The sequence below is a fragment of the Opisthocomus hoazin genome, chromosome 5, assembly GCF_030867145.1.
Source record: "Opisthocomus hoazin isolate bOpiHoa1 chromosome 5, bOpiHoa1.hap1, whole genome shotgun sequence".
Lineage (NCBI taxonomy): Eukaryota > Metazoa > Chordata > Aves > Opisthocomiformes > Opisthocomidae > Opisthocomus > Opisthocomus hoazin.
Window position 1 is genome coordinate 65,137,825 of NC_134418.1, and position 26,191 is coordinate 65,164,015.

The 26,191-nt window shown below is 41.8% G+C and overlaps 1 protein-coding gene across 1 annotated transcript in view; it reads left to right on the forward strand.

Moving 5' to 3' along the window:
• FHIP1A (FHF complex subunit HOOK interacting protein 1A) overlaps positions 1–23,337 on the forward strand; it is a 39,739-nt gene extending 16,402 nt beyond the window's left edge. The window contains exons 5-11 of the mRNA XM_075420127.1: positions 6,508–6,675; positions 10,331–10,410; positions 11,868–12,055; positions 12,568–13,608; positions 17,640–17,818; positions 18,109–18,247; positions 22,343–23,337. Of these exons, the coding sequence (XP_075276242.1) occupies positions 6,508–6,675; positions 10,331–10,410; positions 11,868–12,055; positions 12,568–13,608; positions 17,640–17,818; positions 18,109–18,247; positions 22,343–22,593 (2,046 nt within the window). The 3' untranslated portion in view covers positions 22,594–23,337. The remainder of the gene's footprint in view (positions 1–6,507; positions 6,676–10,330; positions 10,411–11,867; positions 12,056–12,567; positions 13,609–17,639; positions 17,819–18,108; positions 18,248–22,342) is intronic.
• Positions 23,338–26,191: the final 2,854 nt, after the last annotated feature.

Genomic DNA, 26,191 nt, shown 5'->3' on the forward strand with positions numbered 1-26,191 from the left:
CTGTACATTCTACCCTAGGTTTTGGTACTTAGGAAAAAAATACTTGTGAGAAGGTATAATTCCGCTCAGGCACAGAACATGCGATTAAATTTGTGTGACATATCTCATCTCTTGCTTTACTTTCAAAACTAAATTTTTGGAGCTCTATCAAAAAAATATAAGGTCTTCTGGGGACAAATTGTCCAAATAATCAAATCAGGCTCATTTTTTCTTCAGTTAAAACCTAGTTGAAATCCCAGGGTGAATCCAGAATAACCCTACGGAAGTCTTAAGTTTTACTGCTTCTACTACAGGCCATATTGCCTTCTTTTAGTCTTTATATATTTAATAGTAGAAAGTGCTAATTTACCATATTCTTTTAAGTAGTTGCAGAACTTTTGTAGAAGTCTGATCAGTGAAATCCTTTTCAGAAAGTCTATTATACGTATATATTTTGCAGTCAAAACCATGTGCTGGATAAGTAGGAGCCACACTGTGGTATCTATGTTATGCTACCTTTGATACAATTCAGATTAGTTATATACGTCTCTTTCCTGTAAGTGCATATGATTTAATTTGGCGCTCAGAGGATTTGGGTGACAAAGATAGCTATTTGGAATGTCTTGAGTGTTTATGTAATCTGTGTTGTTTCAATTTTTTGAAGATAGTGCTAAAAATTTGACAAATTATATGGTAAAAGCAAATTTTTAATGTCTTAGCTTTTACTGCTATACTACATGGCATTTAATTGCTAACTATGATACAATTATTTTCTACTTGGAAGGCTTGTTTTAATCTGAATAATGGAAAATTGTACCAGCTTTCTAGTGTAAAATGTTGCTGTTGGCCAAGTGGACGGAACCGCTCTGCAGAAGCACTGCCATGGTCCTGTCAAATAAGCTCTGTCAAAGGGACCTCAGTTACATTGTATACTAAGTCATCTAAATGAAAACCTCTAACACGGTATGCTACTGTGATAATTCAATAATGCTTGATGATTGCACAGCTCAGCTAGGGGGAAATGACCTGTAAATTATACTGTACAGATTAGAAGCAGCATATTTATAAATATCCTACAAGACTGTCAGTTCCCATTTAGAAATAATACCCTCTTTTACATTCCTGAAAAGCGTTTGGACAGCTGCTGTAAAAAGATGTAAAACAAATGTTACTGGAAAACTTTGAGTAATCTTACATTTTGGAGAAGCCCATGAATAGCTACAAAACTTAAATCTTAATGTCTATGAAGTGGATATATGTTAAAGGTGTCATTCGCTTTTTGCATCAAACACTGCAGTTGAGTTGAATTTTAACCTGGTATAAACTGAAGTAGTTTATAAACTTAAGCTGAGGGACGTTGAAGCGGGTCTAGTTTTCTGGTTCCCCCAGCGTGCAAACTTCCTCTGTCCCTGACCCCACTTGTCCTCCCTCTCTTTTGCCAGGACAGCTGTTCCTATGGGAACCTGACTGAGGTTAAAACTCGCCTTTATTTCCTGGATAGTTTTAACCTGAATCAATTCCCTGGGCCAATTCACTGTGCGGTGCAGTGAAACATGAACCCTTCCGCCAGTATAAGCAGGGGACAAGAAGTTGAAAATGAATAGAAAGGAGAAGAGAGTGGCAATGGTTGGATTTTTTTTATTTTATCAGTGAGGTGAATTTACTGAGGTTTAAACTGCTCATGGATCTAGAGGAGAAGTTTGAATAAGAACATTCATGGTCTCTTCACAGGCAATATGAAATCCTTGTAGGAAGGGAAACATGAAGGAAAGGAGGAATCATGATAGCTATATTCCTGTAAGAGGGCATGAAGCTATAAATTAGAAAATATATTGCGTGGATCCCAAGGGAAAATAGCCAGTAATAAAGAATCGGTGCAGTTGGTCTAACACGGTGAGTGTAATGTATTAAACTGAACTCACAATGACAGTAATTTCTGGCTCTTTGCTATTACTTGGCACAGTGACTTGTAAAAGCTGGATCCCTTTACAGTGTTCTGCCTCACCATCTAATCAGTCATCAGAGGAGCCGAGAAAAAATTTGCTAAAAATTATTACATAATTAGAGAAAGGTATTACAAGGCTAAAAGTAGCTTTCTCTTTTTCAATAATCTCTAATCAAATATCTGTCTGGCTATGAAGACTCTCAGGTAGTCTCTTTTGTAGCAGATTACACCTTCAAAAATATCTGTAACAACTGACTGTTGTCTAGAAAAACATGTGGATGAGTTTTTAAAATGGTATCTTTAGATAATCTAGACACTTTAAATTCATATATATATAGAAAGAAATAGTCAAGCAACTTTTAATTGTTACAGCTGTGGATAATGAAAATAAAAATAGTAGAATACTGGTCTGATTAATGCACTGGATGTGGATTTTTCATGTTTTTCATTTTTAATCCTACAATTTTAGGAGCAGAGAGATATCCCTGGCCTTTTACCATTAGTAGAAAGGATCTAACGCAAGGGGTGCTACTGGTGGGTTTTTATTTTTGCTGTTGTGGCAGTGTTGAATTTTAATATTGATGAAATATCTTTATCAAAAACATAGCTTGACATTCACTTACTTAACAAAGAGCTTTTCTAGAAAACTACCTTGTCTTTATTTTATTCAACTCCCTTTGTTATGGTCTTTTTCTTGATACTTCAGCTGTCAGAGGTGAAGAATTTTCAAATTAAATATCAGATTTGTGGACGTGTGGAAGTTTTGGCTTCTTTTGTATCCTCCTTTCAAAGATGTTCAGTTCTCAGGGCTAGCTAAAGGCTTAGTTGGACAAATTATACTCCAATCAATGTTTACAATGATACAAAGTTTTTGTAAGCTGCCTCAGGATTTGACTGTAGTGGGCATGCTTGAGAAGGGTAGTAAGTGTTTTATTTTCTGGGAACACTTGTTCTTTTATTGCTTACCTAAGTACCAGTTTGGATTTCCCTGCTTCCCCAAATCTGTCTCATGAGACATTAGTTTAAGGAGAGACAACCAGCGGGTAGTCTGGATGAAGCTTAATAGCATGGCTTTGGTATCTTAGAAAACAATAACTGCACTGAAAATAATAACTGCACAAATTGAGTGAGTCTCACTTTCAACACTCAAAGTATTATGTGTACTGCGATTTGTAGAAAGGGTTTTACAGAGTTAAAAGGGGTTTTGCCAAGGCTGGGTTTTGTCTAGTGTAACTGATGTCGCTAATGTCCTGCTGTAGTTAATTGCAAAGAAAGTGAGTTCTCTAGAGGCTCATTCAGAGCAGGCTAATGTATCCCACTGAGTACAAGGAAAATTAGCCTCATGGAGCTAAAATTAGCCCTTTTGAATACTTCTCTAGGTGCCTCAAATCTGCAGAAGTTACGCTTCCTGTCAGATACGGTAAAAAGGAGCAGCAAACTCAGAATACAAGGTGGCAGAATAAGTTATAACTGAAAAAGCACAGATGTCTGCTTGCTGGCTTAACTGACCTTTTTCCTAAGCTGCATACGTGGCTTTAATTTCAAATGCCGAAAAGTAATATTTTGGTGTGATTTCCTCCTGTGAGGAAGCAGAAGGATGGTCTCTGTGCTGGTGCGTATGGACAAGTTGCGCACAAAGGCGCACTGAGAGGGTACTGGAACTTGTAGAACATGATAGCATTAAAATAGCTTGTACGTTGTTAACTTGCCTGCTTCGAGTGCTGCACAGTTCACTGTGAAATAGATCTTAGCTTCATTTATTGCAAAAGTTTGAAGGAGTGTTGTGGATAAGACAGTGCATTTTCATTGAAAAACGAAAAAAAATTCTTACAAATTCATTTAAATCTTGACAAAACGTAGTCATCTTCCCTATTCCTCAGAAAATGGTTAAGCAGATTCAGCAACTTCTTTACCAAAAAGAACTAAAAAATTAGCTGTAGGCGCCCTGCACAGAAAAACTCAATGCAAACGATTAAGATTTAACAAGGTTCTAAATAACTCCTTTGTGAACTATTTGGGCTTCATTAATCATTGGTTGGTGCTTCTAGCTCTGTATAGTGGTATCAGTGATGGTAGACATGATGTCTTTTTTTGTCTAGTTCCTAAGCTGTTAGGAGCACTGAACGTGCTCTCAGAATTGAACATTTCTTTTCTAAAGTGGTCTGTAGCTGGCTTTCTGCTGCTCTTTGTTTCATTCGTGATACGCACTCTGAAAAGCATATGGGTTTCTCTCACTGATGCAAACGCAGGATGAGTTCTCCAAAGAGCATCAGCTTCAGAAAAAGGTCACTGCCCTTGTGAATCTGCTGGCTTTTCTTGCTTTCATTTACAGCTTCAATATTTTATACATCTACATAGGCCCATTCCTCTGCTGTCAGCAAGCATCTGTGAAACTTGCAGGCCAATAACGTGCTTCCTTTTGCCCATAAAGGATGAAGGAGAAGTGACACAGAGACATAACGATGTATTACTTCTGTCTGGCCTTTCCTTGGCAGAGGGTTTAAACTCTTTGATGAACTGTATGCTATCATATGATGTCACATGATGGATTTCTTGGGCTTTGCTTTTTACAGTTTGGTGCTATAAAAAAAAAAAAGCCAGTTCTCAGGGCAACAGTCAACAGCTTTCATCAGAAAGTTATTCTTTTTTACCCCACAAGTCCCCACAGCTTTTGGCTGTTGCAAAAAAAAAAAAAAAAAGAATCTTGTCTGCAACCAGAAACAATTTCCTTTGTTTCACAACCCTGGCTGGTTTGCAGGCTTTTTGGTGGTTGAAATGTGGCACTAGTCCTATGGAATAGTGTGTATGTGCATAGGCGTGTTTGTTTTATCATATTTACAGTAATACATAGTTTGAGTTAGGACTGTAGCCACAGGGCTAATTCTAGCAATTCGTAACTTTGGGGTGCTTAGCCTAGTAACTTAATTTTTTTTTTTTTTTTTTTTCACTTGACGCCTGTAGGGGAAGGAGGAGGAAGGAATTCATAAACTATATTCTGAGTTGGAGTATATGTTAATAGATACTATTTTCTGAAAGAACTGTATTCTCATTTCTAGTTTTGATAGCACTGAACATACAACTACAGAGCTAGAAAATATGTCTACCTGTTGCTTACTTAGCCTCACGAAGTTCACAGATCCTGTGAAAGTGGGCCTCATTCCTTTCCTTTCACTGTTACATTTTAGTACTTGATTTTTCACCAGCCTTACTGCAATAAACCAAGAAGGTGAACTTATTTCCCATCCTGGTGAAAAATTTGACTATTGCTACTTCACTGATGCTTTGTTTCGAATGCTGAAACGAGCTAGTAGCCGATGGTGTAGCTGAGTGTTAGAATAAAGCCTCCGAATGAATGTGAATCAATGACCTTAACTTTAGAGCTTCCCTCTGCTCTCCTTGTTGGTGCTCTCTCTCCGTAAGGTCTGCAGGCTGCATGCAGCATTCCTGTGTTGTGTGTAACCAGCCAGAAGCAGCTTGTGATCTTAAATGCTTTAAAAAGAACGTTTGCAGCATGACATGACTGTGTACATGGCTAACATGCTGCATAATGGAACTGGGATTTTAATATTTACAGCATGTTAAGTAAATGCTGCCCTTCTGAGTATTTGTTAAATCCTCTTAGCTCTTAAGTGACAGCTTTGATTCTTTTTTTTAATAAAATCAGACTTTTCATTTATCCAGCTAAGTTTGGTAAACAAAAGATGTTTAATGCTTCCTTTCATGTGGGCCGATTCTTGTATTTAAGGGTTTATCTTTGTGCACTTAAGCTTATTACGTTCCTGGGTAACTATTTTTAAAAAGCTGACTTTGCAACAGCAGTCCATGGTGCAGAGGTGGCCTTTGGAATTTTTTGTGCCTCGCCAGTGCATACTCTGAATAAATAAGCTTCAAAGGATTGCCATAAGCAGAGCAGAGTGGGTTATGGTATGCAAATATCGCATGGGTATTTGAATTTGATTTTGATATACAGATAGGCAGTAGGGAGGATTTTGGGTTTTGGTTTGTGTATGTACGTATGTCCATACTCCTTTTAAAAATTGAGTGAGATAAGGAATTCTGCTGTGGGAAAATAAAAAGAAGGAAAATTGGGCCAAAATTCTGGATAGCTGTGGGGATTTTTTTCTTTAAAGCTCTAGAACTGTGAGTTTGTATTGTGCTTTGATTATGCTCTGTGATTTATTTTTAATAAAGTGGTAGATGCAGGTATTCACAACATCTGAGAATGCTTCTGAAGGATGACAGAAGTGTGATACAAAAAAGCTGACACGGGCAGAAAGGTGGTGGGGAGCTTCTAGCATGATTTGGCTCTTTGTAATTTGGTACGTGTGAGATTTGGGGTGTCAGTTTGGGGGAGGGCTTTTTCCCTAGGGAAGCAGGGCAGGTAAGGAATGGGTTCAAAATGCTTGCGAGTCATTCAGAAGCATGCTCTTTGCAAAGCTGAAAGCAAAGACCCCAGTGGTGTTGTGGCAGTGTTATGTATGGAGAGCTTGGAGTGTTTGCCAGGTATACAGTTGCAGAGGATGGATGGATGGATGTTTTCGTTGTGTGCAGTATATTTGTATTTATGCTATTTTTGCTTGTAGGTGACTGTGGAAGAGGTGATGACTACTACTGCATACCTGGATCTCTTTTTGCGTAGTGTTTCAGAGCCAGCCCTCCTCAAGGTTTTCCTCCGTTTTATTTTGCTGCACCGACATGAGAATGTGCATATCCTAGATACTCTTACTAGCCGAATCAACACACCATTCCGGGTAAGACGAGCAGGAAGGAAGTTCAGGTACTCAGCATGGATGTAGGTTAAGTATTTAAATGGGAGATTCCATATACTCAGTGGGTATCTGTTTAACTAGGATATTTTTCTGCCCGCACAAATTGTGTGATTTCTCCACCCCCTCATTTTTTTTTGTGTGTGTGATGACATTTAGCTATCCCTATAGTAAGCTGATAAATGTTTGAGGTGGTTTCACACATACAGGAAACGGGAAAGAGATGAGGGCTTCTGGAAGTCTGGATTCTGTTAGAAGGTTAAAGGTAAATTTGGAAGTATTTTTATTCTGGAGACTGCTGAATTAGTGCTGCCGTAGATAACTCACCCTGGGACTTACAAATGTACTTGTGATGAGGAGCATTTCTGATCTTTGGAGTTTTGCCAAGCAAACAGCATTTTCAAACAGTCTTTGTGTGAGAGGGTGGGAGCCCTATAAGATGTCTCTAAATTGGTCAAAGTTGTGAATTGCAGGATTGCCAAAATATTTCTTGGGAAACAAGTCTGTATTGTTGTAGCATGTTTGCTTAACTGTGATGTTGCCTGCTTTCTTCTTTGACTGAAAGAAGGTGCTTTCTTGCTCAAATGATCAGATTGCTGCTTCCTTTTCTTTGCCTTCACTCCCCTGTGCAGTAAGGTTTATCTCATAGTTGCAGTGAGCCTCTTCTCAGTCTAGGCACAATGCACCACGGTGGCTGGAGAGCTAGCTGACAGAGATAGTAGTTACCTTTGCTAACAGTGGGATCTTCTGCCAGAGAAAATTACTATTTGTTGCACTGGACTACCCGTCTGAGCCTTGCTTGGCTGGCAGTCTTGGCTGGATGTGGTGTGGTGCACAGCTTCATGGATGAAATAACGAATATGGTTTTAGTGCAGGTACAGGAGAAGCCAGAACACCAGCATGTGCATTAAATTTGTGTATTAGGGACAGTAGCTTCATCTGCAATTTGTTTTGAAATGCGAGTGTGTGCAAATATGAATACGTGCTGCTGTTACGGCATCTCTAAGATGGATCAGCTCTGAAACTGAAACAGCTTCTGTCAACAGAATTGCAAACGCTGTTGTCTCTGCTAATCATTAATTACTGTTCCATAGGCAAACAGGATGGGAACTGTAAAGAATTCTGCAGCCCTGAGCCACTCAGGATCTCAGCCAAAATGGTTCTGTGATGCTAAATCACAGAATGCTAAATCACAAATGCAAAAGCCAGAACTGCAGGCGTATGTGTTTCTGTAGCACAAAAGCTGCCTATGTTGTTATTGATGAAAATACTTATTAATAATTCACAGGGTTAAACTTGTACAGAGAGGTGGCCAAAAGGACTTTTAAAAATACTGTCCTCTTTGTCTCCTGAGCATCTATTAAGTCTTTTCTTTTTACAAAATACAAAACCAGAGTAACTTTACTTATTCAGATGATTCCTGATTTGCAGTATGGTTGCAAAGACAAATGAGAAATGTTTCCCTATATACTGAAATTTCCTAAATACAGGAAAATTTAAAGCAGTAGCAGTTTTTTTTGAACTTTCACAGTATGAAGAAAAGTTAGACTCGACTCTTAGTAAATTTCACAGAGGAAATGAAAATTTTCGTCTATCCCCTGGCTAAAACACACCTTTCATGCAAGGATCTGGCTTCTTTCAAAAGCTTGCTGTGAAGCTCTTCAACTCCTATTTGTGTTAAGAATTCCAGTTTTGGTTATTTCTTCTTCTCTTACCCTTTTACTTTCTCCATCTATTTCTGTAGACGTGAGGTCTTGGACTAACAAGCGCGTTGTGTTGGCTTCTGGTACAAGCAGTGGACGGTGGTGGCAGGGCAACAAGTTTGAGCTCCACTGTGCTTCACTGAAAGCCAGCTCATGAGCGCTCCCTGGTTCTCGCCTCTCTGCTTTTTGCCTTTCTCTTGTTCTTTTCCGGGTGTTAGTTCAATCACCAAGCTAGGGAAGGCAATCAAATAAACTTTCGCTTTTCAGAGACGATCAAGTGAGGTTCAATTAAACTTTGCTGTTTAGCTCTTCCACAGATACAGCTACCAAGTAAGGGAAAACACATATACGTATATATGTTTTTCAAGAAATATATGTATTCATCTGGTCTTGGTCACCATGGGCAGCCAGTCATATTGTAGGGGAGCTGAGTCACTCGTCGGAAAGAGAGAACTGGAAATGGTGAAACAAAGAGTGTTTTATGTTCTTGAGAAAGCATGGGCTGGAGAGAGGAACATACCAGTGTGCTGCTGCAGAGCTAGAATAGAGCATTTTAACAGTGGGTGTAAGGAAAGGGACTGCAGAGAAGAGGAGGAAATTCTGTAGCGTGGAGGAGAAACCATGCCCAGGCAGGATGCTGGATGTAATCCTGAATGAATTGCAAAGGATGTTCAGTGACTGAAAAAATGAGGTAGGGAAATATCTGTAGCTTTTTCCTTAATTTGTTCTAATCTGTTCTTTTGTTAGCTACTGAAAAGTGCAGTTAATTTCATGTATTAATTATTTGAGTTTACATGATTTATATAGGGGGAGACAAGATTTAAACACCAACTTCAAACTCCAGCAAAGGGTCAACTTCTGCTAAATAATTCTTACAAGAGTCAAAGTCAGCTGTGAGGTACTGTTTCTAGGAGAGAGCAGTGCAGGAGAATGTGCCTGAGGAGACATGCATTGAGAGGCAGGGAGATGATGGTGCTGTGAGCCGTGAAAATCAGCGAAAGCTTACGGCTCGTGCTTCTACCATGCTGGACATAACTGCGCAGTCTAGCAAGCATCTGGCAGGTAGAAATGTACTGTATGATGGCTTTGAAAGTGGTGTATGTCTAACTGGTAGCCAAAAAAGCCTGTAGAAAGCTATGTTTCTAGTCTGTCTTGCAGCCAGTATGAAAGTGGGATGCCTGTCACAGAATGGGTGTGATTTTTGTCTCTGCGGAGTGTGACTACTGAAATACCTAGTTATGGGTACCAGACCTTTGCCAAAAAGGGAAGCATGCTATTCCAAGGAGGAATCCTATTTTTCTTTCCTTTCTCCTGGTCTCATGGAAAGGATCTTCATGGCTTGCTACAGTTCCCAGCTATTCAAGTGACATGAAGTGGAGGGATTGTGAACACTTCATATGGAGTAGATTCTGATAAAAATGACTTGTTTAGTCCTGGTCTATGTCAGTACATTAAGCTGTATGTATAGAAGCATTCAACTTCTTAATGTGTAGAACACTACTCATTCCTTATACTGAAAGCAACAGAAACTTGAGGTGGTTTATAACTTTTCTTTCAGAAAAGACCTTTAGTTGGTTCAAATTCTATGTCAGCAGTAAAAACTAACACACTGCCTTGGAAGTTACTGGGTTCACTTCAGTCTGAGTTACATTAATAAATTTGAATAATAATAAAGACTGGTAAATTACTGCTTTTTTAATAGTTTATTTGAAGGAATATTCTGGATTGTGTTTTGTTAAAATGTAATGTCATGTGTACAGCTCTAGACAACTTTAAAAAAAACAACCCTTAGGCATGCTGACAAAATGAAATATCATACTAACAGTGTCTCATAAAGCCTGACATTCTAGCAGAGCCATTTGGTAATGTAGTATGCAGGGAAGATTGGAAAGGTACAATTTCCAGGTGAAAAACTGACAACATTTATCATTTTCCAGCTCTGTGTGGTCTCCTTGGCATTGTTCCGAACGCTTATTGGTCTGCATTGTGAAGATGTGATGTTACAGCTAGTTTTAAGGTAAAGCCCAAACTCCTTTTTCCACTCTTCATCCTAATTCTGGGATTAGTCTCTGCCTACGGATGCAGAGCTGGATGAGAGTTCTCCAGGAAAGCAGAAATCCAAGCAGCTACAGAGATAAGAATATTTATGATCCTGACAAAAATCTATCAGACCTGAAGAAGTGTGATTTACATCCCATGATCTTCAGGAGCAGGAGATTTTTCTTGCAATTTATTTCTGTATAAGTGAAAGAAGAGAAGCTAAGAATATATTTATCACCTCCAAACTGCTTATTCCCTGCTTCGAAATGTATAATTCTTCTCTCCTGCATGTGTTCTCTAGTGTATTATACACTGTGATACAGAGCTTATAGACTTGTTTGCAGCTTCCACCTTCTTTCTTGTTGTTTTCCACCTCTTTGCTTCCTCTCTCACTGAGAATACTACAGGTTCCTGAACTGTTGTAGGTAGGTTGTTATGTAATGTACTGAATGCATTGATTATTTTTTCTTCTAACTGATGATTATATGCATTGCATCAGAAGACTCACTGATATTTTAGTGCGTGTATTAGATGAGAATTTATAATTTATTTGGAAATGTTGGCGTAACTCATTTGGGCCTTTAACACTGTAGATCATACGAATGCTTCGGATACTGTCTGTCCCTCGACCCATAGGCAGTATGGTGAAATTCCCTATAGCTCTGGGTGTTGTGCCTGGGAATGCTGTTAGGACCTCTGTGAACTCAAGTATGTTGCCACTGTAACAGCAGTAGCGTGCTGTATTTAATCTTCTTCTAGTTTATCTAGGGAATCCTTTAGAATTTGTTTGCATTTTAAATGGCAAAACATCAGTCCAGTTAACACTGAGGCTCTTAACATGCTCTTAAAAAGTTGAACTAAAGTGGTCTAAAGAAGACTGTGCTTCCTCAATTCCTTGTACCTCCCATAGCTTATGCCCTCCACTGGCCAAGAGCTCGGTCTTGCTCTAGTGCAGTAAAACACCTTGATGACCCTTCCCTCCTCTTTGCTGGCTGCTTGCCTGGTACATGTAGACTGTCTCGCTCTGGATTTCCCGGGAAAACAAATAAATTAAGGATTCTGAGGCAGAACTCATTCATAGTGGGACCCAGCCACTCTGCTGGCCTTTGACATCTGCCCATCCCACACTTCCTCCATACCTTCTTACAGCAAGTTTGCTCTGACCTCCAGAGGATTGTTCACTTGCCCATTCTGATGCAACTGATCTCCTGTCTCTGCTTGTCTTGACAGTTCCTCATCAAACCGTAGCTTCACAACACAAAGATTCAGGGTTTCATGCTCTTGAGAGGTTTAGAGTATGGATCACTGTCAAGATTGTTATTACTGTTTCTTTTAATTTGGAGAGGGCAGGAAGGTGGAAAGGGAACCTTGTATGTTGACGCTGTCTCTAACATGAAAGGACGATGGAAGTAACGCTGGACACTGGTGTTTCAGGTATCTCATCCCATGTAACCACATGATGTTGAGCCAGCGGTGGGCTGTGAAAGAGAGAGACTGTTATTCTGTATCTGCTGCAAAACTGCTTGCCCTGACACCAGTCTGCTGCTCCACTGGGATCACCTTGACACTTGAAAGCCAAGGAAAAGATTATGTTCTATGGACAAAAGCAGCACAAACTACAGGTAATTGGTACTCAGGGGAAGACCAGATCATGAACTGAGTTTGATTTGGTAGCGGCTCATGGGAGGAGGTGGGGAAGGATGGGAAGGGAAGGAAATGTGGTGGGCAACAATAAACTGGACAAGCCTGGACTGAAAAGCTTATTTAATTCCTTCTATGTGTCTAGATCTATTGAAACCTTATTTTAACAGCTATCCAACTTGAATATGCATTCATGAAAGTAATGTACGGATACATGACTGCAACTCTTGCTGCTTCAGAGTGGTCACTGTTGTTTTAAGGTTTGAGTGCAGGCAGTTGTCTCGGCAATCTTGAGTTACAGCTCTGTCTTGTCACTAGGAACAAGTCATGTATGTGTATGATCAAATCTCTTAATCTTTATGCTTTAATCTTCCTGCCTTATTGGATGGTTGGGACTAAAGACTCTACCTGCCATGTCTTAGTGGCTGCCATGCTAGAGAACTTCTGGGTTGGTTTATGATGTCATGATAAGAGTAATCTTCTTTACTTCCAGATTCTGGTAGACGCTCTTCTGAATCTGCTTGCATTGTGGAGTATGGAAGAGCTGTGGACATCAGCTACTTACAGTACCTGGGGGAAGCCCAAGAAGCCATCCTCCAGTGTATGAAAGATTGTAAGGTTTGGTCTGCCTTGTATGATGGAGTAAACCCTGATCCAGACACCTTTATCCAAACTCTTGCTGAGGAGAACAGTACAGATGTGGAACACCCCATGTTTTGGCTCCAGCAAAGGACACCTAGCATGTGTAGCTCCTCTCAAGTGACTCCACATGGTGAGAAGATGCAGCTGGAGCTAGAATGGGATGATAGCTATGACACAGGGATTTCTCCTGGTTCTGATGCGAGTTCACCGCAACCATATGATGACCTGGGAAGCACAGAGATGCAGCCACCTGCAAAGCCACCAAAACACATTCAAGAAATGAAGAAAAATGCCATCATGCTTGTCAAAGGATCTTACATAGAGGAATCAGACTTTCAGGATGATGTTATGATTTACAGGTTATGTGCCCAGAAGGATACTCAAGATGATGACAACCCGAAGGAAAAAACTTTACATGTAGCCAGAGAACATGAGGTCCAAAGCCAGACTGTAGTCAATGGGCCTCTTGCAAAGAGCCAGCTGGAAACGGACTTGGATGAGCACAGTAAGAGAAATTCAAGCTTGACTCAAGATGTAATGAAAGAGCAAATAAACCAGAATGTGATGGAGATTGATCCACAGCCAGACATAGAGTTGAAGCTTTCTCCTCAGCAGGCGGATTGTAACTTAAGTGTAAGACTGCTGAGCACAGATGGTGAGGATTTCATTGCGCAGTATGACAAAATTATTAAGGAACTGGATCCAAACAGTGCAAGCTTGGAGGAGCAGAAGTTGGATACTCCCGACCCTGTCTCTCCTGCAGAAGAGGAGGAGGACTTTGAGAATTTCTCTGCAGGCACCCCTTCTGCGGAGAGCATGTCATCTCCCTTTGGACCAAAGGAAAAAGTCTCTCCCAAGCATGCTGCGAGGAGCCAGAGCGCTCCATTTACAGGTGGAACGTCCTGTTAATTACATACATAACAAATACAGGAAAGCATGGCGATCAGAGGTGGCCAAGTGAGATCACGCTGTGCGGCACGCAGCATGAGCATTAGAGCAAGGAGCAGTTCTGGCACGGAAGAGGGTATAGCCCAAATAGCTGAGATGGTCCAAGGAGAGGGAGAGATCCCACGTGAAAGTAGAGCAGAGCAGTCAGTGTGGTGACGGCAAATGGTGGTTGGTCAGGGGCTTTTTTGGCTGCTTTTTTTGGTAATTGTTTAAAATCTTGAGCGGGGGTTACGTTGTTTGCATGCGAGAGCTCCATCATTCTAGAGAAAGCTTTTGCAATGGAAAGGGGTTTGGAGTAACTGTTCTAACGGACACAGCCCAGGTAAGTACTTTGTTTTGATGATCATACTTTGGCTCCCCAGCTCAAGAAAGATGAGGAGCTACTGGAGAGAGTCCAGTGGAGGGCTACGAGGATGATGAGGGGACTGAAGCATCTCTCCTATGAGGAGAGGCTGAGGGAGCTGGGCTTGTTCAGCCTGAAGAAGAGAAGGCTGAGAGGGGACCTAATATATGATTACAAATATCTGAAGGGTGGGTGTCAGGAGGACGGGGCCGAGCTCTTTTCAGTGGTGCCCAGTGACAGGAAAAGGGGCAATGGGCACAAACTGAAGCAGAGGAAGTTCTGTCTGAACATGAGGAAGAATTTCTTCCCTCTAAGGGTGACGGAGCCCTGGCACAGGCTGCCCAGGGAGGTTGTGGAGTCTCCTTCTCTGGAGATATTCAAGACCCGCCTGGACAAGGTCCTGTGCAGCCTGCTGTAGGTGACCCTGCTTCGGCAGGAGGGTTGGACTAGATGACCCACAGAGGTCCCTTCCAACTCCGAACATTCCGTGATGCTGTTTTTCTGGTGGCTTTCATCTCTGATGCTGTGGGTGTGGTATGATGCTGCCATTTTTTTCCTCTCTGCTATTTCACGTTGTAGCACGAGGTGGCAGCACTGGTGCCATGGCGGTACGTGCCTGTCTCCATGTCTGCCCCGGCATCCTGCTCCTCCAGTGTCAGGTCAGCCCGCGGTGCTGGTATGCGCCTCTGCCTTGTGCCAGGCAGCAATTTAAGCTTGATCTCTGCAGACTGTCCAAGCCATTCGGGAATGACAGTGCTGCCGGAGGTTAGAGTGGGCTTTTGATCTGTATTTGTACAGCTCCTTGCACTGTGGGCTCCTGATTTTTAATTAGGTCTCCTAGATACCACAGTAGTGCAAATAACAAAAAGTAAAAATATAGGAAGGTTTCCTCATCCAAAACAAAACATCTATAAGATGGCTTCTCGTTCATTTGAAAGGATGGGGAAAACCTTCATTTGTGTCCATTGAAATGCAGACCTTTCTGGTCAGCTGTGGCTAGCATGCCTGGCACTGTTTCTTAATTGAAAAATTCAGCCTGTTTTTCAATCAATTTGCTATTTTTGCTGCAGTGGCAATTTCCTTGTACCAGAAGCTAATCGCATTCAAACCTTTCTGTTTCCCATTATCTGCTGTCAAATGTAGCTCAAAAATGTTGTCCCTGTCTCTCAATCTTCATCTAGTCCCTCTCTCCATTTGTTCCTTTCAAAAAAACCAACACCAAAACCAACCCCCCTACCAACCCCACAAAAAAACCCACAACCAAGCAAGACAAACTATAAAAACCCACAAAAAGCCTTGCTGTTTGCTCCCCATCCACAACATGTTTTACTCTTAGGCTGTTTACCTCCCTTTCGTGGAGATCTTTGTGATTGCAAGTAAGGAGGTGGTCATAACAGTACCTGGGAAATGTTGAGATTGCAGCGTCTTTCAAATATCATAATATATTTCATTTTGAATGCTATAGTATGTTTGTAGATGCGTGTGGTAAGGATTTTTGGTTGCTTTCACTGTTTTGGGATGCTGTCATGAGATGGGGTTCCTCTCTGCAGAATCTTACAGCGAGGCAGAGGTTCCCACACGCAGTGTCAGCAGTGCAAAGACGCTCTCTTCAGGCCTACGGATCTATGAAGTAAATGTCCTGTTGGTGTCTATGTGCAATTTAACAGCATTAAACACTATCATCCCTATTTTCCCCTGAACAAGAAAGAATGTGGTGTTCAGGAACAGGAATTTTTATTCTGCCTCCCCTGCCCATCAGTGCGTGACTTCATGGCCACATAGAGATGCATAGTCAGGAAAGGAATAACTTTTTGACTTCCCGTCTGTTTACCCTATTTCTTACAAGGCTTGCAAACTCTGCTTAGTTCCTCTGATTCTCATTCCAATAATTTCTTGGGGGAAAAGTCACTCTACCACTGAGAAAGTTTTTAATGTATCTTGGTAACCTCTCTTGCAGTGGCATACAGCACTTGTAACAAGTACTGACTTCAGCTTTACTGACTCAGCTTTGAAGTCTGACCTAGAGGAGGGGAAACGGTGATGTATCTCAACTCCTTCTCCTGCGATCCCTCTTGATACAGTAGAGCTTCCACTGTACTATGGTCCTCAGGAGCTCTCTGAAAATGTCTCCATGAATACGAGAGGGCAAGCAGTAGGTTATATTTGGACAGGAGAAACTGTATCTCCCTGAAAGGTTTTGGGGCTGCTCCGCTGGATACCCGGGCAGGGGGCACTCATGCAGGATGCGATACCAGCCTTCAATCTGATGGCTGACGTGGTGGTTGGAAGGTAGCAGCCACATAAAGCCTTGTCAGCACTGGGCCTCCTACCTTTCCCCTTGCGAGCGGAGCTGTGCTGGTGTTAGCCATGATAAATGAGTCTCGAGGGAGTGCTTGCTTTGTGCTCACGGTCGCTATAAAACATGATAGACTTCCGCCTTTAGCGGTGCTCTGTTAGGTAAAGTGGCGATGTAGGCACTTATGATTTGATCCTTATTGTTGTACTGGCCCGGAATTGCTTTGGCCTCTGCTGTAGTCTACAGCAGGCTAACTACACCCAGGTAGCTCAAATGGCAGCTGTTCGCTAGCTGAGGGGATTATGGCCACCTTCTTGACTCCAGAAATACTCCTGGCATGTGTCTTGTGCCGGGGACAAGGGTGGAAGATTCAAAGTTAGCAGTGCTGTAACTGCGTCACCCGGGAATTCTTCTGCGTGGTTCCGCTCGCTTTTACGCAGCCCGAATAGCGTGGTGGGACTGGGTGTGGGACGAGGGCTGTTCCTGAGACTTTACTTGTGATTAGGTGAGTCTTACAGACTGCCCAAGCATCTCGCTGGCTGTGCTGTCTAATGATAAGTATTTGGTCACACTCAGCCCAGCAAAAATTTCTTAAGCTTGAGCACTAAAGGTTTATGTACTTTCGTGGTAACTTTCTTATTTTAGTCGTTATCCTGCAGCATGAATACACAAACTAAAGCCACTATTTATTGGTGACATTTATATGATAAAGCCTATGTCTACCAATAATTTTGTTTGTAAATCTGTTTTAATGTCTTTGCTGCTTTGTGTGACTGTTTGCAGTACTGAAAATGCCTTTTCTTGCAATGTGAACTATCACAGGTCTTGATTTTATGTTTAGAGTAGCATTTTCATATTTTCTTTAGAACACCACATTTTTCTATAAGACAAGAAAGCTAGCTATAGTTTACTTTGTCCAGTCCTTATGTAGAAATTAGCCACAGCAAGAGTAAAAAGGGCAGATTCTGTTTGCACTGAAGCTAGTGGTACCATTCCGATTAACTTCAAGGGGAATAGAACAGTAGACGGTAACACACTAGGCTAGATCCTTATTGGCACACGTAAAGTAGAATAGTTACCAATGTTAGACGTGCCATTAATGGAAACTCACTGGCCAGCTACTGAAAGTGCTTCTACTCGTGAAAGCGGTAACACCTCTGTTAGGTCTATTTTGTCCGTTCAGATACAGTTTGGGTTTTCTCCCTGCTGGCTTCAATTAGGATGTAGGAAGTAGAATTTGCTTGGTTATGTTGATCAAAATTCCTTTTAAATGACCGTTTCCTGGATTCTTCTTCTGTGACAACAAAAGCATTGGTTCCTTCTTCTTTGCTTGCAGGACCATTCATCAGCGTAGTGTTGTCGAAGCTGGAGAACATGCTGGAGAATTCCTTGCATGTAAATTTGCTGCTTATTGGGATTATTACTCAGCTGGCAAGTTATCCGCAGCCTCTTCTGCGCTCCTTTCTGCTCAACACCAACATGGTGTTTCAGCCTAGCGTGCGGTCACTTTATCAGGTATTTGACCACGAGTGTTAGTTGTGCCTTATTGGAACAGTATTTCTGGTGTCTCACTAAACCTTACGTTAGCTCTTTCCAGTTCCACCTGTTGCTTTCCCACCTGTCTGAGAGCCTCTCATCTTGTTTTGGTGTTTTAATTACATTTGTGCAAAGACCTGGAAATTCTGTATGACCGTAGCTTTTGTCATAACTCTATTTTAATGCAGCTAGAGAGAGCCTGAGTATTCAGTGTGTGGCTGCACTGGGAGGAAGGGAGGAAGACATAATTGTTACTGTTGTTTTGGCAGGTGCTGGCATCTGTGAAAAATAAAATCGAACATTTTGCTTCCATTGAAAAAGACTTCCCAGGTCTTCTCCTGGAGGCCCAACAGTACTTGCTTTTTCGTGTGGACACGTCTGATGCCGCGGAAGAATTGCTAACCAAAGGTAAATGTTAACTGCACTCGGAGGAGTGCTGGGTGGAATGACTCACCAGCTACCTCTCTCATTTTCTACAGAATGATTAAAAGTAGGTGTGGTGCGTTGTGAATGTCATTAACCAGGTGTACCCTCCTGACTTTAAACTGATGATGCTCAGTAGGCCACAGTATATGGATCTATTTGGATATGCTTTGCTCTTTAGAAGTTTTTATTTGCTACAGAAAATGTCTGTTTAAAGGAGTAACAAAATCAGCTCTTGGCTTGCTGTCAGTTTGGCCGTAAACAAACTTGCTTTCAAGGCATGAGGTGAGACGGCATATGTGCATGATTTCAATTTATTTTTAGCCTGACCTTCAGCTAGTCATTGGTTCTTTTTTGATAAATGTTAGGGAGGACAGAAGTCCAGAATGAATTGGTTTCTGCAGCAGCTGAATAAGGCTTCATATCATGTTTTGGACTACTACTGAAGGAGATAGATATTAGCCAGAAAACTTTGATTGTGCTTTCTTGAATGAAAAACAAAACAAAACAAAAAGGGGTGGGTGGGGTGGGTGAGGGGTATAAAAGCCAGGACACTTGAAGAGCAGTGGGGAGTTAAACAGGTATCACCCCAACAAGCCAGCTTTCCAGGGGACTTCTGCATCATTTGCTGCTTGTCAAGCATGGCGCAGGCTGCACTCGTCCTGACAGTTACCAGTATTTACACTGCCATGGGGGAAGCTAATAAACATAAGCAAAATGAAGTGGTTTACATTCTAAGAACCTTCCAGATGCAGCCAGGCAACTGGTAGAGTTGAGGTCCTGCCCTGGGGACATGCTTCTTCCCAGCTTGCTGCTGAGCAGGCCAGGTTGGGTGCAGGTTTCCCTTAAAAGCCAACTTCCCACGTGAAGGGAATGTGTCAAATTTGGTGAGAGCCGTGACCACAGCGATTAAGGGCTGACTTAGCAACAGGGTTCAGGAGAGGCTTCATTTCTGGGCGTGTGCTTACTCATCATTGAGAGTTTAATAGTTACCCATTCTGCCTGTATCTCTGTGAAGGTGTTGATAATTTCTTGGATTTCCAGAGGTGTGGGACTTTTTATGTGCCATTTTAATGTGTTTTCATTTTTCAAGGCTCTGAATAACAATTTACCTAGCTTCTAGTCAGCATGGTATGTGTTTCTAAGGTTTGCAGTACATCTAGTCTGTAAAATTACGATCTTGCTAAGGCTGCTTCTTGAAGAATTAGTCTGTGGAAGGTGCCTGCTGTAAAGGAGCTGTGTATTGCAAATGTCAGTAGCATTTTAGGCTCTACATTCTGGTGCCATAGATTAGAAAGCCTAACAATTAGATGGTATTGTAGCTAGCGTGTGGGAGATGAGATTGGGAAGCAACATTCAGTGTCTTGTTTTTTCAGGTGCTGGCAAGAAGAACTTTCGTATAATGCACTCCTGATGGCATTTATTTATACTTCCTACTTTACGTCAGTTTTCTGTGGGCTTCAGAATTTGCCAGGTTGACTCATGCTGGTCATTATTTAGAAATCTGAAACAAGTCTGCGCTTAGTCACCCTGTTGGTACATTTTGTTCTGTGTTGTGGCAGCCCCTGTGAAGAAGGCACCTCCTGACAAATAGCTGGAGAGCACACACGTCTGGATAACTGCAGACTCAGTTGCCAGCAAGACTGGTGATGCCAGTAATCAAACTGTAATTCTTGGGGCAAGTTGGCTCACTAGTCCATCAACCCGCAGTAGTTCATTATATTGATTAAGAAGTGCAAGGTAGGAACTGCTGCACTAATGGTAAATGGAAAAAAAAAACACCTCCCAGTAGGACTTCTGTGCATTAGCTTGAACGCCACCCGTGAGCGTCATGCACATGAGCTGTGCTCTGAGGGGTTTTTCCCCAGGCAGAAGTGGTGAATAACCCCAGAGTTTTCTCTACAAGTCTGAGCATAACTGGCCTCCTACAGAATTCACACCTGAAAAACGGAAGCCAGACTTACTGGGGAACACAAATGTCAAACCGAAATATTCCAGAACATTTCCTTTCTCTTGACAGTGATGGTCTCTGAAGGTGTTCGAGCGGAAGTGGGCAATTTGTTATTTTCCGCTTGCTGTAGTACGTGGCTTCCTTCTATAGTAGCCTGGGTTCTGGTTAGAGATGTAGAGTTGTCATAATGTAGATCCTATACGGAATGCTGCCCTGCTTTCAGTGCTTTGGTAAAAACATCTGAAGAGCACTGGTTTTCTTGGTTTCTCAGTTGTATGATTCAGTTCTCATCCTGACCCTAGAAAGAAGCGGGCAATCCTGGTCAAAGAAATAAAACCAAATCGCTTGTCCCTAGAACAGCTTTCTGTGCTCTTTTATTTTCTCTATGCTTTCCCCCGCACAACCCCCCCTCCCCCAGCAGTTAAATCTAAATCAAAATGTTTTGGGGGAAATGTATTGATTTCAACACTTTTTGAAGGGAAAGGTTTGAAAAAAAAAAAAAGAAAAGCTTTGTCAGCATACTAGCATTCTGGTTATATTGGCTAAACTATTTTAAAAACTTGAAAAATTATAAAACATTTTGATGTTAGAAAATCTAAAAAAAAGAAAAAACTTCAAGGGAAGCTCAAAATTTGATCTTTTCATTGTAATTCATAATTTAAGTTGTTTTTCCTTCCACAGCCAGAATTTTCCACGGAACTGAAATTCCTGTACTCTGTCTCTAGTAGATAAAAATTTGTAGAATAACAATATGAAAGATTGATAAGTCTGGAGTTGGAAAGGTTTTCTGAAACTCAGGAAAAGTGCAACTCTGTTAGATGATTAAGATGGAAATTTCTTTCGAGTATTTGGAAGTGCACAGTAATTCCACACAGCCTGAGGGGAACTACAGGAAAGGAACGAAAGTGCAGAGCTGGAGAGCAGGGGGATTGCTCTGCTGCGGCAGTTGGGTGAGGCGTTCGGCTGCAGGTCCTGGCGTTAGCGACGTGGAGAGGTTTCAGAAAAGAGGAGGTGTAACCTGAGACTGAGTTGGTTTAACATAAACTGCGTGTACTGTACGGGAAACCTCTTCTTCATGCAGCAGTGTAGCATTTGGCTTATCTGCAGTGTGTGAGTTAATATGATAGTCCTTTAGGGGTTTTTTAATGGTTTACTTGTACAACTCATGAGAACATCCACTTGTAAGTTCGACAGGATTTTATCTGTCTCCACTTCTGGCCTCAATGACATTTTGTGGCAGTGAGTTCTGCAGGTTAATTTTTCTTTGTAAAGTATTTCCACGAGTGTTAAATTTTGTCACCTTTTTAGTTTCACTAAATTAATTACCATCTAATTAAAGTGCGGTTCTGCTTCAGGTTGAAACAAGGAGTAATTGATTGAGATTTAAGTGCTACTGTCAGTGTAATTCCATGCATTCTGATGCTTGAGCCCTGGTCCTCTGAACTCTGCCAGCAGAGATCGTATAGCAGAGCACACGGTGGTTTTCGCTTGCTCTTTTTTTAATGTTTAGTTGCTTTACAGAGAGTTAAAGGTAAGTGTAGTTAGTGGGGCCTACAGCAGTAGAAAAATAAAATTTTCAAATGTTTTTTTTCCCCTTACTTTCAAGCTTGCTTCAAACTCCCCTGATGATGTGATAGTTCAGCCTCAAACCCATTTACGCGATGATTCATGGGGAGAGAGGATAGAGAAATGGAGAGAGAGAAGTAAAGTCCAAATGGTATTTTGATCTGGGGGAGAGCTAGAGCACAGTGTCATTTAAATTGAGACAAGCATGGTGGGTCTGGGTGGGTAGATATTATCTGCTATTAGATACGGTAAATCCATACTACTCTTTCCCTTGACTCCTCTTCTGCCCACATACTTGCTCTCATTAGGGCTGGAACTGAATAATATATAACCTGGGGGGAAAGACAGCTAGTAGAAAACGCAGTAGAATCAGGCCATGCAGAACTTGAAAATGCTGGATTAGGGGAGTATCTCCCTGCACGGTCTGGGTACTGCACACTGCAACTCTGAACGCAATGCTTGTACGCTGGGTTTGAGCACTACAAATACTCTGTGTGCTTAATGTACTGAGGCTTTCCTTTTTCTTTTTTCTTTCATCCCCCCTCCTCTTTTCCTGGCTTTAGGTAACGTCCATCAGAGCAGCAACGCAGGGAAAGGAAGGAACCTCTCCGAAGCTTACCCGGCTGTACTCCAGTCTTTCCTGGGACAGAAAGGAAAGAGAGGCCTGGCTCATCCCAGCCTTCCTGCGCACGTGAGGAATGCCGTACTCGCAGCTGCCCTTTTCCCAGAGTTCCTGAAGGAGCTGGCAGCTCTTGCCCAGGAACATTCCATTTTATGTTGCAAAATACTGGGAGATTTTGAGGATTATTATTAGTGGGTTTTTTAAAATGTGTTTTTAAAAAAGCTTTTGGAGTTTTAAACAGATTTTTAATGCAAAGCTGCTTACAAAAGAAGGCTGTACTTCAATATTTCCTGAAAATACTTGATTTGGAGGGGGAAGAAGGAGGCGAAATGTTATTCCACGTTACCTTATATTAGGCCTTATAATTTCCCTCTGTGCTGCATAACTTATTTGAGAGATTTCTGATACTGCTCTTGCTGCAGCTTCCTACTTCACCTCCTCCTCTTTACACAGCCACCCTTCTTTAGTGTCATTGATTCCTGTTGAATTTCGGCAATAGACACTTGTAGGTTGGCTAAGAGAGGCCAACGTTTTAGCTTTTTCTGTTCCAGAAATACGCTTCTGGATAAGCTGTTAGAAGACAGTTTGCTGGGAAAAAAACATTGCCCCATGGGGACAGTCCAGGGTGTAAAAATATACACAAAATATGCACAAAATCTCTTTATGTGAAGGGTGGTGCTTCCTCATGTCTCTGTCCCCTTCCTCCCTTCCCTTCCTTTTCCCTGAAACTGGGTTCTTACGAGTCTGTGTCTGAAGCTCTCTTTTTAACTAGCAGCTCAGGTTTTTTTGAATTCAAGTGATCTTATGTGTATTAAACCCATGACTAGCTGAAAGCAGGTGGTGGGCCCTACACATACCACGTTGCCTTATGCTGCAGACAGATCTGCAGCTATCAGCTGTTGGTCTTTGAAGTCAAATGAGCTGTGTAAGTGGATGTGGATTGCAGACTGCCTGGAATTTTCCTTGCAGTTTCTCAGCATTCTTTGATAACTACTGCGTTGCTACCTAAACTCTCCAGCATGCCTTATTTAATAAGATTTGCACAAAGTACCAAACAAAATGTTTCTATGCAAGCTGTAATTAGTATGTAGTTTGGTTTTATGCTTATTTTAATAAGCTAAAGGTATTCAATATCTTTCAGTAGTATTAAAAGGACAGCAGGCTGTTTCTGTTTCTTTTTTTAATGAAAAAGGTCGGCTTGCTCCTGAAAGCCGTTCCATTTTATTGTTAATTTTTTTTGGTTATGGGAAAGTTAAATACTGTTTGTTTACTTTTAATTTAGGTGTTGACTTTTCCTTATATTGCACTTTTGGGGTGGTGAGGGGAGGACCAGACTATTCACCAGCTGTAGAAAAGGAAGGAGTAACAGGGAGAGCTGTCTGCTGGTGACTAACTGCTTGAGAAAATTCTCTTCTGTGAGTAATGGGCTTCATTAGAAGAACCCAAACATGATGAATCGGTGCATCACCACTGCGTTTCATCTTATCTTAGTGGCATAATTGTGCTTCCACCGTGCTGTAGTTGGCTACATAAAGAAGCGCTTAGTTCAAGAAAGCCTTAAATCCCTTTGCCCAGCAAAGAAACTATCAGTGACTTGGGAAATCTGAAGAAACAGAAATCAGAAAGAAGCACACATTAGTTCTCCTGCTCATGGTAATGCCGTGATGTGGGATGTTCCAGTTAATCGCAGCCTGATTTTGAAACGCACCTTCTCAGAGATTGCAAGAGAAACAAACACTTTAAAAACAAAAGCAAAGACACTTCAAAAGATTCTCATTAATTACAGGTCAAATTCCTGTGGAATTTGCAGTGCAATTTAAGGTCCCAATTCCTCTGGATGCTTCTGAAAAGTTGTACCTTTAATCTACAAGCTCTGGGACGCGTTCATTGTGTCAGACTGCTGTAGGCTACTCCAAGGAAAAAAGTCCCAAAGCATACCTCTGGCAAAATCACCTCAGGAACTTCTCTGGGTCCATCTTCAGTTGTTTGCTGTACAGTCTTCAGTTCCACCATGGCTGGGGGTCGTGTTGCTTCCTCGCTGACTCTCTGGTTTGCTTTCACTTCTAACTTTATTTTTTTAGGCACCATTGCATTGTCATCCTGTAAATTGCCTACTGACCTCCACACGGTCCTGTTTCACCTCACAAGCTTCCTTGGAAGCTGAAGCCAAGGCAATGGATTTTCTCTTAAATCTCAGTTATCCAGGTTTAAGAGAGCTCTTTCCTTTTCTTTTTCCCCTGTATTGTTGTTGTAAATGGGCGATAAGCAAATGAAGATTGTTTCTTTTTTTGTTGAAACTACTTCTAGGAAATGGTGGGTTACTTTCCCGCTCCCACTATTACCAGTAGTGCTGTCTTTCACGCTGTTCTCGCAGGCCTGGCCTGAAGGGGTTCAGTAGCGTTGTGTGGGGGAAGTGTTTTAGCACTGCGGATGCAGGGGCAGCGCTTCCTCTGCTCCTCACCTCTTCTGATAGGAACTTTGTGTGAGCAAAATAAAAAGTACCAAGTGCATGTCATCAGCTAACTTCTAGGGGTTCAGGAAGAAGTGCTAAATTGCAGAAGCAATCCAATCCTTTTTCTGAAGGACTTGGTAAAAAGGAACGAAAAAGAATTTTTTTTAAATAAAGAATTCTGCAGACCAGTGCTCCAGGCAGTAAGGTTACTATGTGAACACCCCCTTCCCTGGTTTTTATTCTAAAATAAGAATCTTTATTTGCTGGGTAGAAGGGATTTCTTTTGAGATTGTTAATTTTAACTGGTGTTTTCAACAAATGTACAAGGTCACGACAGTTTCATCTCAGCAGGTCTATTAAGCTACATGGGGATTTTAAGATGTGGACTGTTCAAAAAAAGCATCTGTAAATTTGAGGAAGGCGAGGATTTACCTCATAAGCTGTAGTAGAGCTTATGCTTTACATCCAGTAGGATAATTTCAGCCGTTGAAATCCAAGGAGTCACGTGGAAGACTTCTTGTTGAAAGGTCAGAACTGTGTTGGTGCACAGTGTCCCCTTGTAAAGGGGAAACGCGGCTGTCGGCTCCCCAAAAGGAAGAGGTGGATGAGTGCCGTCGCCCTGGCTCAGGATTGTAAAAATGGCGATAATACGTGTGACTGTGTATTACCAGGTTCGTGCGCGGCATCAGACTTGCAGCTATGCCTTAGTTGTGATAGGAGCAGTCTGTCCAGCACACAGCAAAAATAATATTGGCAGCAGTTGCATCTTCCTGTCTTCCAAATGCAGAACCTGTGACTGAGCTTGAAAACGTTGATCATTTGAGATTAATCACCTCTGTGTGCGCAAGTTCTTCAGCCAAATGCTTGTTCAATAAGCTTCTTCCCTCCCGTTAGATAATGCGTTATCCTGCCTCTCACCAGTGATACGTCCTTTTCCAGAAAACCCCATGTGCCTGTGGCCCAAGCTGTGGTCCAGCTGGTAGGCCCTGGAGGACACGGCATTAGGCTGCTCTTTTGAAGAGTAGGGAAGTGCTCAGTGGTCTGGATTTCCTCACGCTCGCGCGTGTCTGTGACTGGAGCGGTCCCTCTTCAGCGCATTGTCTCAGCATCAGTCGTCAGTGAAGTGGCTCGAGGCTGGCAGATCTTTTCCAAAACCTGCAGGTGGTGGCTCAGTGATACCAAAGTTAATTCCCAGTCTCCTGCGAGATGTTTCACACCGCGTTTCCGACAGTGCAGCCTTTGCGTGTGTTTTTAACCTGCTCTGCTGTAGCACGGAACCTTTACAGCAATTTCAACCTGTGATTTTTTTTTTTTTTTTTTTTTTGGCAACCTACCTAT